This window comes from Lupinus angustifolius, chromosome LG16, assembly GCF_001865875.1.
Source record: "Lupinus angustifolius cultivar Tanjil chromosome LG16, LupAngTanjil_v1.0, whole genome shotgun sequence".
NCBI classification, from domain to species: Eukaryota; Viridiplantae; Streptophyta; class Magnoliopsida; order Fabales; family Fabaceae; genus Lupinus; species Lupinus angustifolius.
The window spans coordinates 14746768-14766925 of NC_032024.1; the positions used below are offsets into that span (position 1 = coordinate 14746768).

At 31.2% G+C, this 20158-nt stretch overlaps 1 protein-coding gene across 1 annotated transcript; it reads left to right on the forward strand.

Annotated features, from left to right (window-relative positions):
- LOC109329546 (aspartic proteinase CDR1-like) lies at window positions 16229–17549 on the forward strand. Its single transcript, XM_019563235.1, has one exon. It carries the CDS (start codon window positions 16264–16266, stop codon window positions 17512–17514), a length of 1251 nt encoding a protein of 416 aa, XP_019418780.1. The 5' UTR covers window positions 16229–16263; the 3' UTR covers window positions 17515–17549.

Sequence of the window (20158 nt, forward strand, 5' to 3'; positions counted from 1 at the left end):
CTATAGTGAGTTTCCAGTTTGCAGAACCAAAGTGATTATCATAACCACTATCATCAAGCATTTGTGCAGATATCAAATTGAAAAGAACATATGGAGCATGTTTAACTTCTCTTAGCAATAACTGCACTCCCATGTTGGTATTCAAAAAAGTATCACCAATACCAACTACCTTTGACACACCATCATTACCCATCTTAAACACTCCAAAATCACCATAAGTGTAAGATGTAAAGAACTCATTCCTTGGTGTAACATGTAGTGTAGCACCACTATCAATTATCCACATACTTGATAAGTGACAAAAATACCTAAATTTCATACACTCTTAATGGCACTTAACCTATGCAAATCATGCAAAACCAACTTAATTCAACACTTCTTAGATAAATTGTGATATTTTGTCCACCTCCTTTTCCAAATCTTTGTGTAAAGTTTCCAGGAAAAATGAAGAAAAGAAAAAGAATCAAGAACATATAGTCAAGCAAGGAGGTGTCCACATAAGCCATTATGATGCACACATGAAGCTTCTCACTAAGCACGCTAGCATGGACATTCAACACCGCCCAGCTGACCTGACACTAACTTGGCTCGGTCAGACACAAGCTTTACACGGTCAGACTCAAGTTGGGCACAATCCAACATGTTGAAGTAGGCAGCTCAACGTGAACCTTGGGACCGCCCAACTGGAACCACACACCTAGCCAGAGCAGGACAAGCTGCTCAAGCAAGCAGCTCAACATGGCCACATAAGCAGCCAGGTGGGCTAGACCCAGTGTTGAAAGAATTTTTCTTACTGGTGATTTATTGAGGCAAGTTTTGGATTGATTTATTTAATGACAAATCAATTCTTTGCTCGCCATCTCGGCTTTGTTGGAATAAATTCCAACGCCGGTATAATGGTTTCAAGAATGTTCCTTTAATCAAAAACTTAGTTTTATTGAATTATTAACAATTTCATACCATCTCGACTTTATTAAATTAATTCCAACAACGGTATAATCGTATGAATTTAGAAAATTAACACAAGTGATAATGACTGATATTTATTTGTGTCTTCCTTTATTAACTGAACTACTTCCTTATGGAAGGTTGGTAAATAATAAATAAATAGAGCAATAAATAAATGTTAGTTGTGGCAAATAAATGACAAAAAGTAAAAGTTAGTAGTTAAATCACTCATTATGTCTGTGTATTTTTTATTCTCACAAAGATACAATTTATGAATTAAATTGCACTTTGATTCAAGGTTTCTTTCTTTGTCAACAAATAAAATTTATAAGTTAACACTTTACTATTTTAAATTTGCATCTCTTTCAAGATTCAATTGTAGGATAATATAGGATTATGTCGAACCACAAGGAATTGCCTAATAGAACATTATTATAAACATGTTATATTACTAATAAAGATTGAATATGTTTTTGATTGATTTTTGTTTATGAAATTTTAACAAGTAAACAAATAAACATATACAAGTATTATGCACAAATTCTTGAGGAGAAAATTGGTTTGAAATATGGAATTATTTCTAGACTCAATTGATTTTGAAAACATTACAAGTTCTGTGTTATACTTTCGGTTGATTCCACACACCATTTCTAAATCCTTCATCTAGTGTCCTAAAATGATAAGATGATTTTCAAACCTTATATAATGTACTAAATAACAGTTAAGTGCCACTTGTCGGATTAGGTTGTCACACCCTACTTCAGGCTCCATTAACTTTATTTAGACGTGAACATAAGTTGCTTAAAATAGATGCTTAATAAGGCAAGTGAACTAAGGTGTTGGTTATATTTTCTAGTTCACTTGTCAACTCTCTGAGAAGAAGCATTTTTTGGATCTTTAAATCAAGTTTTAGGTGATCAAGCTAAAACCATATTAAGAACTTCATAAAGAATTAAAACTTAACCAAAAGTGATAACTTGAATTAATTGAATTCAAAAGATGATACAATTAAAGAGAAGAAATAATATCACACCATAATCGAAATCAATATGTAGGAGCATGGGCTGTCTATCCAAGGATGAGATGCTTTTAGACCCAAATGAGATTACAAAATTATGTTTTCGTATCGCATTTGCCATCTCCTTTCTCCTCTTGAATTAAGGAGAAACTACAAAATAAACTTACCTAAACTACTTTGGAGTAGAAATTCTCCTAGAAATTACAAAGAAGAAAGTGTAGAAGAATAGAGAATTTTGGGATGTGAATGTATATGTAAAATGGAATTGATGATATTTTATTAATGCCTTGTAGTGCCTCCTATTTATAGGAGTTTTCTGCCACCGCTAAGGTGTTCTCCTCCACCGCTAAGCTGCTGACCAAACCCTTCAGCATGGGTTTGGTCACTTGGCCAAACAGCTTAGTCACCTACTTAGGGCTGAGTCACCAAAGCTATTATGAGCTACATCTGAAAAGCCTATGGAGGCTACATGGAGTGAGGTCGTGCATGAAGTCATGGTTGCTTAGTGGCTAAGTATATTTTTAAGCTTTCATTGAGCAAAATGAGATATAAGCCTTAAACTTTTTTGTGAAAAATCACATAATGTCATAACAACGAAATTTTGTGCAAATGGAATTTTAAAATTCATGTAACATGATTGTTGCAAACAATTTTTCAAAACAAAAAGTGTAAATCCAAACCAAGTGAGGGAGTGAGCCAAACACATGTGAAAAAGAGTGAAATCAACATTTGTTTTGTCTAATTAAACTTGTTTTAGTCTTTAGTTCTCTTAATTGCATACGATTGATAGGAAATGATCAATGCATATTTATTCTTTAGTTGAACCAAAATGGCGAAAAAGTTTATCCAAATATATGATTATCCTTTGATAAGCCCCTTTTGAGCCAAACAAAGTGATTTGTTTTTAAAAAAAAACCCATGAACAAAGAAAGCATATATTTTTTTAAAGTGTTTGAAAAAGAATAAGTTAAGGGGAAGTTGGTAGGCTCGACTTCTTGAAACAAAAAAGTGAAAAATATTTTTCAGTCTCTTTACAAAAACAATCAAGGTGTCAAAAAATAGAAAACAAAAAGAGATTGAAAAATACAATAAAAAAAGCCAAAAAGAGTCAAGGTTCAAAATCTAAGAGGTTGGAAAAGGAAATTATGGTAAAAAGAGGAGTAAAAGTGCTTCATAGAAAAATTTTGCTCGCTTGAAATAAATTTGCTTATCCAAGAAAAAACCATGATTTTTCAAGCCTATCCTCATTACAACCGAAACCAAGTCCTTAGTGATCCTTGATTGAATATACAATTTAAGAGAATAGGTAAGACAAAAACTAAGTTCAAATTACTACATGCAAATGTTTGAATATTGAGTGAAACAGTTACATCCCTTGAAAAGTTCTATCTTTGAACTTGTATTCACAACAAAACACTTCTTGAATGCTTTGATTTTTTACACAATTTTTTATGAACATAATCATAAAAATTGTTGTTTGAAGCATTATGTGAGAATTTCCCAAATCCTGAAAAATCTCATTGGAAATATTTGAGCATGCATACGCAAAATTTGAAATCATGTCAATCTAATCATTAAAATTAGTCAATGTAATTCATATGTGCTTTACCATTTGTTTGAGGACAAACAAAGTCTTAAATTGGGGGGATTTGATAAGTGCTAAAAATACCTAATTTTTATACAGTTTTCATTGCACTTATCCTATGCAAACCATGTAAAACAAATTTAATTCAATAATTTTTAGATAAATTGTCATATTTTGACTATATATTTTGTCCACCTCCTTTTCCAAATATTTGTGTGAAGTTTACAAGAAAAATGAAGAAAAGAAAACGAATCAAGAAAATATAGTCAAGCAAGGAGGTGTCCACATAAGCCTTTTTGATGCACATTCAGCACTGCCCAACTAACCTAACACTAACTTGGCTTGGTCAGACATAAGCTTTACACGATTAGAATCAAGCTTGGCACAAGCCAACCTATTGAAGCAAGAAGCTCAGCGTGCACCTTGGGACTGCCCAACTGGAACCACTCACCTAGCCAAAGCAGGCAAGCTACTCAAGCAGGCAGCTCAGCGATACCATATAAGCAGCCAGACAGGTTGGACCTAGCAAGGAGTCAACTTGACTTAGCCTCCATGCAACCTTGACATCATGCATGACCTCACTTGACAAGGCTCCTGAGCACTTTTCAGAGTAGCTCACAATAGCCTGGTCAAGTAGCTGGCAACTAGCCTTAGTGAGTCAACACCAAGCAGCTGACTAAGCTGCTTGGTCATGGACCAAACCCATGCTGAAGGGTTTGGTGCGCCTAGCGTGGGAAAGCACGTGAGCTAGGCTGTGCGCTGATTGCCTATAAATAAGGCCCTCATTCAACACTTGAATATACACTTTATTCCATTCTTCCACTTACATTTTCACATTCATTCTTATTCTTCACTTATTCTCTCTAGAAATTCTAAGTCTCGGTTCTAAGCTTGTTCTAGGTAATTTTTGTAATTTTCACTTAGAATTCAAGAGGAGAAAGGAGATGGCAAATGTGATACAAAAACATAATTTTGTAATCTCATTTGGGTCCAAAAGCATCTCATCCTTGGATAGATGGCTCATGCTCCTACATATTGATTTAGGTTATGGGGTAATGTTATTTCTTCTCTTTAATTGTATCATCTTTTGAATTCAATTAATTCAAGTAATTAATTTTGGTTAAGTTTTGATTCTTTATAAAGTTCTTAATGCGGTTTTAGTTTGATCACTTAAAACTTGATTTAAAGATCCAAAAAATGCTTCTTCTCAAAGAGTTGACAAGTGAACTAAAAAGTATAACCAACACCTTAGTTCACTTTCCTAATCAAGCATCTATTTTAAGTAACTTATGTTCACGTCTAAATAAAGTTAATGAAGTCTGAAGTAGGGTGTGACAACCTACTCCGACGAGTGACACTTAACTATTATTTAGTGCATTGCATAAGGTTTGAAAATCATCTTATCATTTTAGGACACTAGATGAAGGATTTAGAAATGATGTGTGGAATCAACAAGTATAACACATAACTTGTAATGTTTTCAAAATCAATTGAGTCTAGAAATAATTTCATATTTCAAACCAATTTTCTCCTCAAGAATTTGTGAATATTAGTTTAAGTTTCCTTATTAATTTGTATGCAACATAATACAAAATCAATCAAAAACGTACTCAATCTTTATTAGTATATAACATGTTTATAATAATATTCTATTAGGCAATTCCTTGTGGTTCGACATAACCGTATACTATCCTTGTGAGATTCATTAAAGGATTATTGGTTCTAAATTTTAGTGTATGATTAGCACATCATAGGTGCAAATAACTTTGTAAACATTTTTATCGATTGATTTATAAATTCGTCTCTTGGAGTGTGAGGAATCACCTTGGAAGAATAGAGGAATTAAGGGAGAAATCCTAGGCTGAGGTCATGTCCATGAAGAGGTTTGTTAGGGTATACTTGGTTAGCAGTGTTGTGAGATCCAAGAGAAACTAGATCTAAGGGAACTCTTAGTGGAAGAAGTGTTTGCAAAAACATTTGATTCCTTTTTAGTAAAAGCAAATCTCTTAAGATCAGAAGGGGATCTGGATGTAGATTGCAGTGGTTGACAATGAACCAGAATAAATTGGTCGTGTTACTTTCTCTCTTTCCCTACACTTTTACTTTTGCACAATTATCATATTTCTTTATATTTGATTAAATTCATATTAAGACTATTGTATAAGTGTATTTTCAAGATTAATTACTTTTATGAATTTTTTAAGTGTATATTAGATCATATTATTCACTACTTTCTTGCTGCATCATGAACAAAATATTTTGAAGAAAATTAACAAAGTTAATTGATTAAGCCTTTTGTTAATCGATTAACTCAAGCTTTCTATTAATTGATTAAGTAGCAACTTAATCGATTAAAATCATTAGTTTTTTTAGATTATCTTTTATATTTGAATTGTTTTTAATTTTATTCAAGTCACATGTTCACCCCTCTAGGTGAAGTTAGAGACCTTGTTAACCATCATATCTATGCTGGAAAAAATAGGTGACTTGGAGGTTAGACGAATCAAGATGTAACTATAGTTATCATATTTCCCACTTAAATATCCATATGGTGTAGTTGAGGGTGTATTGTAAAGTTGGATAGGTTCACGTTCTTTGATGACTTTGTAATTTCAGACATTGATGAAGATGTTGAGGTTCTTCTAATATCGGGGAGACCGTTTATGACAAAAGTGAAGGTCATTATTGATGTTTATGATGGGAAGATGAAGGTTAAAGTGCAAGATGATCAAATCAACGTTAATGTTTTTGAAACTATGAAATTTCCTAAGCTTAGTAGTGATGATCTACTATGATTGATATCAAGAGTCCACTTGCCCTATTGATATTCTAGATAAAGCTCTCACTAATTCTCATGCTATAGGTGATTACAAAGAAGAGGAGATTACTCAATGTTTGAAGGACTTGGTGCTAACCAGAAAATAAGGGTAAAAAACTATACCTTTAGTGTCACAAACAACTATAGAATGAGTTTTATTATCTTCACATGGAATTTCCAAAATTATAGTCTTTAAGAAAGGATAATCAAGACTAGAGTAATTTTTTTTATTTTTAGGTCCTAAGATGTTTTGAATGGGTAGAGTCTAATTTTGGGTGAACTTTGTGATAAATCTCATATAATTAGAGTATGAACATATTTAATAAAGAGATTTTCATAACATAACATGACTTAGGTGCATTCAGCATGTATACATGATTTTGGGCATTAATACTTATATCATTTTCAAAATCAGGCATTATGCATAAATCATTCATGTTAGAGGTTCATGCATAATTAACCAAGTCTTTTCAGAAAAAAATTAATTGATTAAGATATTGATTAATCGATTAAGTCTTTGTAAATGGGAAACCCATTAATTGATTAAGGGCATGGTTAATTGATTAGCCAATTTCTATTTTGGAGTCTTGGACATTTTAAAGAAAAATTAATCAATTAAGTAGTTATTTAATCGATTATCCCCAACAGAACAGTTTGAAACTGAATGGTATTTTACCATACCAAAGGGTTGTAATCAACACGAAACCCTTGGATTGAAATGAAAAAAAAACTCTATGTAGCCTAGCTTAGAAGAAGAAGAATGTCAACCACATTCAAGACTTTGGTTTCCATCAGAATGATGAGCTAAAATATTTTGTCCTAGTAACTATTTGATTTGCAACCTTTGCATATAAGAAGAAGATGTAACTACTTGATTTGCTTTTAATACTATTCCACTACTTTTCATGTCTACTCTTGCTTCTAATGCTCGTTTGGTTTGATAACTCAATTCATGATTTAAGGTTTAAAGATGCATAATGAAAATTCAATGTTTAAACTAAACCTAAAGTATGTAATTTATTAACATGTTAATTCTAGGAATGGAATTAATTCATTGAAATATCCAATTTATTATGATTGATTAATTTTTCAAGGGATTATGAATTGGTTAATTGAAATATTGATATGTTTATGCAAGGAATTAATAAATAGATAAGAACTAGTGTTGGAGAATTCAAAGGAGTAGTCATATTTATAATGTCATTATATATTGGATACTTAGAAATATTGAACAGTGAAGTCTAATCCAAATTCTTCACTGTTCAATTTACTATCATCCACTTTTTTTGTCTCATTTTAATATTAGTTTCATTAATCTTACATACAAAAAGCCCTTTATTTCACACAAAAAAAGTCATCGTTTTTTATTTATTGCTTATTTCATCTTATTTGATTATCTTGAGCCCTCCCTTTGCTTTTGGTAATTTTAATTATTTTTATGCAAGGTAAAGTACTAGAGGATCAACTAATGTTTGATCCACAAATTTAAAGATATACTAGAAGGAATAATAGCCAAACCAAGAAGAAGAGACAATTGGTCAACTAGAGCGGATAGGAAGAGGATACCACAACTAGAAACTTTCTTTTATCCTCAATCCAAGAGGAAAAGACACCAGAAAGAACGATTATAACAACATCATTAATACCAATAATAATAGGAGAGCATATGAGGCTAATGGATGGAATGGTTTGAGACAATTTAACAACTTTGCTAGAACATCCATAAATCTTAGACAATTATGTTAGAAATTTATAATTTCTAATTAAGGTGGGCATCATATATTTAATACAATGATATCAACTATTTATTTCTGGGGTTACATTATAAGTGATTTGGGGAAGCTTCTTTTTTATTAGGTATTCGGATACTGAGAGATCGCTCTCAAGGTATCCTAAGGTTATCACAAGAAAGCTATATAGATAAAGTCCTAGATAGATTTGGCATGAAAGATAGTAAACCAGGGGATACTCCTATAGTTAAGGGAGACAAGTTTAGTCTCGAACAGTGTTTCAACAATGACCTTGAAAGATACGAGATGCAAAAGATTCCTTGTGCATCTGCAGTAGGAAGTCTAATGTATGCTCAAGTTTGCACACGTTCCGACATAGCATTTGTTGTGGGAGTTTTGGGCAGATATTTGAGTAATCCTTGAATGCATCATTGGAAGGCAGTCAAATGTGTTATGCGTTACTTGAAGAGAACAAAGGAGTACATGCTCACTTATTGGAGGTCTGAGAATTTAGAGATCATTGGGTACTCTGACTCCGATTTTGTTGGATGTCTAGACAATAGATACTCCACCTCTGGATATGTGTTTGTATTGGCTGGAGGTGCAATCTCTTGGAAGTATGCGAAACAAATGCTTCTAGATCTTTCAACCATGGTTGCGGAGTTCATGGCTTGTTTTGAAACATCAGACCATGACATATGGTCGCAGAATTTTGTCACTGGCTTACGTGTGGTCGATGGTATTGAAAGACCATTGAGGATTTATTGTGACAAAAAGTCCGCGATTCTTTACTCCAACAACAATAAAAGTTCTACAAAGTCAAAATTCATTGACATAAAGTTTCTTGTTGTTAAAGAAAGTGTTCAAAATGGACAAGTTTCCATAGAACATATAAGGACAATTATGTTAGCTGATCCATTGACTAAGGGTTTGATACCTAAAATCTTTCATGAGCATGTTCTTCATATGGGTGTTGTTCCTTAGGGTACCTCATGGGAGCCTATATGTTTTATGTTTTAATTTGGATATTATATACAGTTTTTTATGCATAATAAAATTGATGGTTTATTGTTTCATTTTGAAATTGTGCATTGTAACAATTGTGTTGCAACTAAAGACTTTGGATTGATCTCACTGAAGAATAAAGAAGGACGAGTTGGAAATAGACATGTTTGAGATCACGTTGCATGAAATTTCCTTGTCACTCATCCATATTTGATCTATATCATTGTGGTTGAGTCACACCTAAATGTGATGAAAGTTGGGGTGGTTTCGTAGTTGATATATGAAATGGACCATATTGTATTAAGGAGAAGTCTAAACGTAAATAGCATACAGATGCGTGCCTAAAGAACCTATGATATAATTGTTTCAGTAAGATATGAAGCCCAAGTGGGAGATTGTTAGAAATTTATAATTTATAATTAAGGCGGGCATCATATATTTGATACAACGATATCAACTATTTATTTTCAGGGTTACATTATAAGTGATCTAATTACTGGCACCCCTTAAATTTCTAAAAGATGATATGGGCTTAATGGGTGGATACCCATCAGGTTAACCCATATGGGATAATGGGAACCCTATAAGTTAAAGCATAAGGAAGGTTATGGTCCCCAACACTCCAAATCACAAACAGTTTTCTCCTCTCCCCATCAGAGAGAAAACGAAGGTCCCAAAAGGAATTAAAGATTTGGTTGAGGAATGTCATCATATCAAAACTCTCTCAAAAGGTATATCAAAGGAGTAGACTAGAGAACATGGATTCATGAATTCAGGTATGACTTTATATTATGTATGAGAATCATGAGATTCAAGATCCTAGGATTGGTATTTCACCAATCATCAGGAAATATTTAACAAATTAGAGATGGAGACGAGACTTCTACAACTCCTCTTTGTCAACCCATTTGTAGGAATGGATCATGAAGATTCACATGCTCATCTGATCAAATTCTATGTACTGTGAAAAATTATGGGAGCATCAGAATAGGAGGAGAAAGCCATATTTCTTATGTTTTTCTCCTTCTCTTCAAAAGAATGGTTACTGAACCAACCTGCACAAAGAATTACAAATTGGAATTAGCTAGAAGAGAAGTTACTAAATAGATTCTTCTCTCAATCTAGACACGTGGAGGCCAAAATAACAATCTCAGTAGTTACTAAAGGAGCAGGTGAATCCTTGTAGGATGCATGAGAAATGTAAATTTTATTTATAAGGAAGTCCACTAATCATTGCTTCGATGAGCTTAAACAAATTCACATTTTCCATAATGGACTGCAACACCAACACAAAATGATTTTGGATGCTACAATAAGTTGTTTATTGATGGGGAAGAGCTATGAAGAAGTTATAGAAATCATTAAAGCAATAACCACTAGTAATCAACATCGTCAACATAGGAGAGGAAATCGATCAAATTGAGAGAACTCAAGGTACTTGTTAGCTCAACACAAAATATTGACTCAACAAATGGAAGATTTGACTAAGGAAATGTCTAACCTTCCAAAATAAATCAAAGGGATATAAGAGTAAAAACAAACCAACATGTTCTGAGATGTGACGTTTTCTTTGGATTTCACTCCACCTACTATTGTGCTCCTTCAGTATCACATGAGGAGGAAGTCCAATACATGCGAAATTAGCAGAGGCAAATGCAAAAATATTAAAGCAACAATTCTAGGGGAGACAACAATATATACACACAACCATGGAGGCAAGATGTAGGACCTTCCAACAGATAGATTCCATATCAGCAATATCAACCTCCACATAAGGAAAATCCTTCCAAAATAGAATATATTGTGAACCAATTCATGCATTTGACTATGGAAAATCAAAATAATACAAACACATCGACAAAAAAACTTGGAGATTCAAGTTGGACAGATGGCAAAGTAAATTTCAAGAAATCAAAGTGTTGGACCTTTTACACTTATAAACTTTTTTACACTTATAAACTCTTTTACTCATTTCCTCATATCCAATGTGGGACTTAACACTTGAATAAACCCAACAATCTCCTCCTCAAGTGTGAGTATCATACACTTACTGATCTGCTCCCCCTTAAGTCCACCATATCCTAGCCGAACCATCGACTCTGATACTACTTGTTGGGAGATCTTCATCCACGGGATGTCACATTCTTCCATGGGCTAAGTGAAAGAAGCATATAAATGGGCTTGACACGACACTTTGACCGAAAACCTTAAGGTATTAGTTTCATGGGCATTTTCCACTTCTAAACTATTTTACTCATTCCCTCATATATAATGTGAAACTTCACACTTGAATAAACCCAACACAAAGAAGAGCATTCAGTGCCAACACCAAACTAAATCCAAAGGAACATTGCAACGTCATCATATGAAGGGATGATAAAGTGGTAGGTTCTGATGTTAATGCTCATTTAGAAAATGAGAGAGAAGTTGTTGAAAAAGAAATAGAAAAGGAAGAGAAGTGTGAGGAAGGAGGGGGAGTAGTAGGAGTGGAAAAATTAAATAAAGATGAAAACAAAAAAGTTGAAAAAGAAAAAAGTGAATAGAGATGAAAAAAGGAAGAATCTTGGTTTATAGCGGAAGCCATGAAATGAAAGAAGAGATCTTGGAAAGAATCTTGGAGAAAAATAAGACTGAAAATCTATTGAATTAAATTGATTTGAGAAGTACCTGATACTTCCATTTATACAAAGGTTTCCTAAAGCAGAAAACTAAAACAACAGAATAACTGAATAACTGATTGAACTAACTATAAAAGGCAATTAGGCCATAAACTAGAAAAGCACAAACAGCCCAATCAAACTTAAACTACAAAGGCAGAATGAAAATAAATCCTATGCTCAAGGAGATGAAATGAAAGGAGAAGAGTGTAACAGAAAACATTATGAGTAGAAAAACAGGTGATATCATAGAGTCTATAGCAAATGCCAACTTATGATAAATCATGAAGGAGCTACTCACAAAGAAAAGAAGTTATTGGAAGGGGATATCATAGAGTCGGATGATAACTACAATGACATTATTCATAAAGTCATCACACAAAAATCCAAGGACCTAGAGAGTTTTAAACTTCCAGTCACCATTGGACATCTCTTAGTAGAAAAGGTACTCTTAGATTCAGGGGCTAGAATCAACATGATGCCCCTATCTATGCTAAAAAAAATAGGTGACTTGGAGGTTAGACCAACCAGGATGTCACTATAGTTAACAAATTGCTCTATCAAATATCCATATGGTGTAGTTGAAGATGTGTTATAAAGGTGGATAAATTCATGTTCTTGTTGAATTTGTGATCCTGGACATTGATGAAGATGTTGAGGTTCCCCTAATATTATGGAGACGTTTATGAAAAATGAAGGTCATTATTGATGTTGATGATGTAAAAATGAAGCTTAAAGTGCAAGATGATGAAATCAACTTCAATATCTTTGAAGCTATGAAATTTCCTAAGAATAGCAATGATGTTCTACTATGATGGATATCAAGAGTCCATTTTCCCTATTATTCTCTTTTAAAATGATAGCTTCAAGAAAAACTAAATGATTTTATTAATACAATTGTTTTGGGATTTTAACACTAAGGTTCATGTGGTATCTTAATGTCTATTTCAAATTGAGAAACAATTCTAATCATTAGTATTGTTTTTGTCATCTCTCCATGTTAGAAATTGGTTAATGTCGAATGCTATTTCTTTTTTTCTTAAGTTCCTTTTGAATAATTAAATTATTATTTTAATAAAGAATACTTAATACTAATATAAACACTTCTTAAATAAAATTTAAAATTAGAAGAACGACCACAATTTGTATCCTATTTTGTCCCATTTAAGTTGAGAAGCAATTGTATTCATGAGCATTGTATTTGACATATCTTCTACATGGTGGGGAGTCTATGATCTCCTTCTTATCTTCGAGCTTCAATTACTAAAAATCAAATTAATATATTAATTAATTTTATGACAATCTCTTATTCATAACTATGTAGTCTGGATTTTTATATTGTACATAGGGATATATAAGATTAAGATAGACAATTGTTGGACACAATAATAAAAATATTTTTCCATTTATTTTTAATTAAATAAATTGAGAGTATAATAACTTGTTTGTTTAAACTATCAACTAATTTGCCATTTAACATGCTCCTTAGACAATAAAAATTATGTTTAAATAAAATGCTTACTTGACATTATAGTATTCAAGGAATAATTCTTTATATGTATTTTCTTTATATTGTATCTTTGAACTCCATCTATTATTTAAAAGCGATTCAACACAATATCGTTGAATGTGCATTGTTAAAAGCTAATTTTAGCAAAACAACCTTAAATGAATTTTCTATTACTATATATTAATATTTCTATAAAACATTATATAGACTTCCTCCAACATATCTTCACATCAGCAACAACATTTAAAGTTAAAACCTTATAAACAGCATCATCCTTATTTTGCATATGTTAGTGGATTTGAAAAAAAAGAAAACGAATTGTTGAAAAATAGTTTTTTTTTGGTAAAAAAACTAATAATAATTCATTATAAGTTTTAAATAAAACTCTAATAGAAATAAGTAAATGATATAGTAAATATTTTCAACATGATATATTTACTCCAATCTGATTATAAGACTAGCACTTTTTACATAAATTATATATACAAATAAAAATTGTTACTTTTTATTTTAAAAATATTTTATAATAATATTACTATCATACACTCATTTAATATTTCTCTTTAATTAATATGTCTTATTGAAAACAAAAAAAAAATGTTGACATCTGCAAAGTTTTTAATAAATGCAAATGAGAAAGATATAATAAATGTTGCTTATAAAATTTAAAGTGTCTTTTGAAAAGGAATATAAAAATCTTGTAGACGATATCTTATAATTAGAAACATGTGAGACCCCATTGTGAGCACCTAATTTTGTTTGACATATTTTTTAAAATAAAAAATATGAACATAAAAAGTATATAAAAGATCACTTTGCTTAAAAATAATTAAATCTGTGAAGATTAGGTTTTATCAAAATTTTGTAAAACAAATTAAATGAAGGATTTAAATTTGAAAATTAAGTAATGCAAACCAAATAAAATAAATTTATTATCAAAATTGTTTGAATTGCATAATTACTTTGATTGAATTGCATAAATCACTTTGATTAGAATAGATCAAATCAAATAAAGGCATAAAGGAGGAGGAAGAACATCAAAAGTCATTTGAAAAACAAAAAATGATAGGTTAGTATTTCTTTATAGTCTACAATTAGTTCCCTCCATTCCATTCACTTTTTTCAAAAGGGACTCGTATCATCTAATATGTGAACTATTTACTTTCTTACGATCACCATTATCATTTTTATTAAACCCAAATTTTTTATTATAAATAAAACAGTTTTAGTGTAATTTTTATAATTCGATTATGATTTAGCCGCCTTTAACTTCATGCTTAAAATGGGAAGAAGGTTTATGACCAACATCATTTCTTTGCTATTAATTAAATCTAAAATAATTATTTGTTATTAATAAATTAAATGGAATTTTTATAGTTTAATTATGGTTCATGCCGTCTCTACTTTCTTGTCAAAAGTGAGAAGAATGTCTACTACTAATATCATCACTTCACTATTAGCTCATTAAATTGGAATAACTACTTTTTAAATATTTTTTATCAAACTAAATAAATAAATCAAATCAATCAATTAATATTTTATCCAGAACTATATACTCTTGATTTTATAACATATATTGGGATAGTAGGAGCAACATTAAGCCTTGTACGAAACAAAAATAAAAAACAAATATTTGTTTCCTTGCAATTTAATTTTTAATAAAAATCAGGGGTAAATTTAATCCGTGCAATTAGCTAGGATATCATTTTATCATAGGCAATTGAAATGCTAATACATTTCTCGATCTATAATTGACTCTCAAATCCTAAACTCTTAACCAAAGTCTATTTTACCCAATTTAGGCTTTATATAGGTTTTCTACGTTTTAACCGTAAAAACGTAGTGACAATTCTGAAAAAAATCGCATAGCAAAAAATTGGGATAGGAAACCCATCAAAGTTAATTATACTAATATACAAAGATCTAGTAAAGTTCTACATAATCAAATAAAATGATTTTTTTAATTAGTTGTAGAGAGTTGTTGATAAATGTACCACAACCCAAAAAAGAAATTTGTTATGCAATTATTATAATAGAAAATATTTTAATGAATTTATTGCCAAACAAAGTTACTTTAAATATTTTTAAATTTGACAAATTATTACTAAACAACAACCACATATTAAAAGTAACATCATCATTTTTATATCTTAAATATAAGAAATTTAACTACTTTTAATTATTTCCAATTACTATTATAAAAATCGGCTTGGACCTATATGTTTGATCATGAATGGATCCCCTAATAAGTACGAGCCACTCTTCCTATAAATCTTGTGTAAAAACTAGGATAACTCGATACTATTCCGTCATTTTAAGGATAAAACTAGTGACTAGGCATGTTGAACGGATTGACCTAGACAATTTTAAAAAACCTTAAGCCAATATAATGTTGTTTTAGATGAAAAATATTGTTGATTTCAACTTATTTGTAGTAATGTTTGCCTTTTTAGCATATGTTGTAACAAAACATTTGTTGTTCAATTAATTTTTAACTCATTCCAATGTTTTATCATGGTTAAAATCTAAAACATGCAGTTTCGTTAAGTTTTCAACATATTATTGATATTTTATAGTAGCAAATCTTCATTGTTTGTTTGATAAGGTACTTTCACGAGGTTAAAGTTTTAAAATTTTGGAATATAAAGTTATTAAATAATATTAGCTAATATTATGAAGTATTTAAATTTCTTTAATGTAAACAAAGTCATCTTATTTGAGGAGTGTTCAATTAACTCATACACTAATGAAGTCAATGACTAATATGAGTTTAATAACACTGTTTTCAATATCAATTTTAATTCAAAAAATTTCCCATATATAATAAGTTGAATAATTATAATCATTCACATATTCTACTTTTATTAGATCAAAACATTAAATTTTAAATTTGTGAAATTAGTCAAAATTGACTATAAAATTGCTGAGTTAGTAGAGCTATAACAAAATAAAATATTCATCTTGATAGTCTCTTTGCTCTCTGTCGAGCAAAATGGCTTATCCGGTAATGTTCAATCCATTCTTTTTATTTATGTCACTCTCCATTCTTCTGATACATTTACCAGTCCATCAAGCTGTTAATGGTGGATTCAGTGTTAAATTGATTCGCAAAAACTCAACACATGCTCTCTCTCAACATCTCATGGATACTAAACAAACCAATTCATATGCCTATCTTGGTCAACATCTCTTGGAGCTATCTATTGGAACTCCACCAGTAAAGATTTATGGTATTTTAGATACAGGTAGTGATCTTATATGGACTCAATGTGTACCTTGTCTCAACTGTTATAAACAACTTGATCCATTGTTTGATCCTAAAAAATCCTCTACTTACACCGATATCTCTTGCCAATCGGACAAATGTCATCTACTAATTGCACCTGCATGTTCTGGTGAGAATACGTGTGACTACACTTATGGTTATGCAGATTCTTCTGTAACACGAGGTACATTAGCATCAGAAACAATTACCTTCAAATCTTCCACAGGACAACCTATTCAACTTAATAAAATCATTTTTGGTTGTGGACATAATAACAAAGGGACTTTCAATGACCATGAGATGGGTATAATAGGCCTTGCAAAAGGGCCAACGTCCCTTATTTCTCAAATTGGTTCTTCATTTGGCGGAAAGAAATTTTCTCAATGCCTAGTCCCTTTCCACACTGATATAAGTATTTCTAGTAAAATGAGTTTTGGTAAAGGCAGTGAAGTATTAGGGGATGGTGTGGTTTCTACACCTTTGGTCAACGGTCAAATTGGTACTTCATATAGCTCTCTTTATTTTGTTACCTTACAAGGCATTAGTGTTGAAGATACCCGCTTTCAAATTAGTAACAATCCTCAGACTCTATCAAAGGGTAATATGCTCATTGATTCAGGGACACCTCCAACTGTTTTACAACAACAATTGTATGATCAAGTATTCAATGAAGTGAGGAAGCGAGTTCCAATGAGTCCCATCACGGATGATCCAGATCTTGGACCCCAACTTTGCTATAAAACATCAACTAATCTTAAGGGTCCAATAATAACAATGCATTTCGAAGGTGCGGATATAAAACTAACTCCTATTCAAACCTTCATTCCCCCAAAAGATGGTGTATTCTGTTTGGCATTCACCAACACTAGTAATGGGGAGACAGGAACTTTAGGCAACTTTGCACAAGCAAATTTCTTGATTGGGTATGATCTTGAAAAGGATGTGGTGTCTTTCAAGCCAACTGATTGTACCAAATAGTATAGTTTGGTGTAATACTTCTTATGAGATGAAGATAATAATTTGACCAAATTTCCTTATTATTTGTTTTTAATGGAATATTGTGAAATCTGAACCGGACATCAAATCAAAAGAAATCTCGTTTTAGGTTTAAACGGTTAAACCGTCTGGGGAATTGGATGATTTCATATATAATTTATTATTTTTATCTATAAATATATAGTTATATATAAATATAAAACTTTATATAAGTAATAATTATATATAATTATATTAAAGCAACATCTTCCCATCTTTATTTGGACCGGAGCAAAACAAAACATTAGAGTAATGTTTTATTTTATTTAATTTTAAGTGAATCGTTCGGTTCACTACCCGGGTTATTACAATTCAACCTGGTTTAACATGGTTGAACTGGAATTTCTCCGGTTCAAAGCGATCTGACCTTCACTCGGTTAAAACTACAAATCAGAGCCGTTTTCAAGTCCAGTCAATGGTTAAACTGGTCGAATCGTCTAGTCCGGTTATCACAACACTGGTTTAATGAGATGAAGATAATAAAGAGGTTTAATTTTATTTATATTACTTAAATATCAAAAGGCAACTTTCTTTAGGGGGACAAATGAATTTTCTCGATCTCTCACTAATTTTCACTAGATAAAATTGATCTCAAAGAAGCTTTGTAGCGTGACGTAAAAGTTGTGCATGAAAACAATTCTTGAAAATATGCCTTACATTTGTCTTGCTTATTTGGCAAACAAATTCTAAGCTATGAAATTGTACTACACACGAAAGGTAAAAACCACATAGTTAAGTTTGAATAATATTGTCTTAACCTTTTATTATACTTGGAAAATATCATATGATATATCATCCCATCTTAAAAAGATTTTTCAACAATATTTCTAGGTTATTATTATATTTTGATTGGTTACATTATTTATTTAAGATTATGTTTAGATTCCTTTTGTACTAATAATGTAAATAGCACCTTGTACATTGTACGTGTGAATACTAGATTTTGTACAGCATATATTTATAAAATCAATATTATATATATATTCTAATAATGAAAAATAACAAAAACGAGCATTGTTTTAGATTGTCCCATAATGAATTTTGTCTTGATTATTCAGTTTTTAACAACGATTAGAAACCATTAGGTTGCCGATAGTTTTATTTTATTTTATTTAAAAAAGGTCAACAAAATTTTTCAGTTTTCATTCAACAGTTATATTTTTAATAAAAAGTAGCATTTATTGCAGACGTTACTAAAATTAAGAAAAAGAAAAGTTATAGAAAGGAATGAAACGTGAAAATGAAAATTATAGAAATGAATGAAACGTAAATAAGAGAAGATGAGAACATCTATTAACCTACATACACATCCATTCATCTCAACATACATCTTTTGTACTGTCTACTCCTTTTCTTCTACATCTCATTATATCACCCATTTGCTACATCACTTCTTATATACTTTTAACATTTAAGTAATTAAGGAGAGTCCAATCCAAAATACTAGTTTATTAGATGGAAGAACATCATTGCTTAAATACCACGTTGAGTTTGATATTTTACTCAATGTAGGACTCCTAACAATGTTGCTCCTTTAAGGGCCGACATCCACAATGATTTTCACTCTATTGACACTGAGTCGTTGGTAGCCATTTCTCTGTTATGAGTTTCATATTGAGTAGAATAGAAAAAATTTGTACTTAAGCCATGAGACTCTCATATGTGGGTGATACTGCCAAAATAGAAATGATTACCACTGAGTCAGTGTCGAAAGAGTAAAAGTCGTCGCGGACGTTGGCACCTAAAGGGAACCACAATGTCAGGAGTCTTGCATTGAGTAGAATATCAAACTTAATGTGATACTAAAGTCATGAGACTCTCATACCTAATAGACTAATTTTTTAGTTTGGGCTCTCTTCATTCACTTAAGTACTAACCTATACATAAGCCCATTTCCTTAGCAAATCATGTTGCATAGCATGTTCTTCATGTTTTCTTTTCAATCTTGTATAATCTTTACTTTTTGTCCAATTAGCTCTATGTTGTAGGCTTAGTTTCTTTTAATATCATTCCTTCATATTTGTAAACCATTAGTCATGCAGTTAAATAACTAAATGCCCTGATTTCCAATATGCTTTCTTTGCATAAAAGCCTCTTTTGGCTCACAAATTCTATAACATTCAAACCAGAATTTGTAATAACGTGCAAGAGAGAGATAAAAAAAGAAGAGAAGGAAAAAAGGAGAAGTGAAAAAATGAAGAAAGGAGAAAAAAAAAGTGGAAGAAGAGAGTAAAAGAAATAAGAAAAAATAAAAACTATAAAAGAAGGGGGAAAAGGTAATGTGTTGGCATCAACTTGTTTATTGGTTTATAATGGGAACAAGCGATCAATCAAATAGTAAAAAGAGATTAAGGAAAAGAGAACAAAATAAGGAATTTAGTAACGATGTTCGGTCAATTGTGCCTACATCCTCAAGAGTATTGAGAGGCTATCAGTATGTATTAGAGAATTAAGATTTGTGTTTAACTATTTTTCTCCTTGTTTACATTAAGTTTACATAACTATATATATAGTTTTCTACCTCAACCTCTTTACAAAAGTTCAAAATCATAACTTGTATTGTTATTATCTATAGAATATGAGTCAT

Excerpts from the sequence above, each read along its gene's own strand:
- LOC109329546 (XM_019563235.1), top strand. The coding sequence starts at position 16,264 with ATGGCTTATCCGGTAATGTTCAATCCATTCTTTTTATTTATGTCACTC.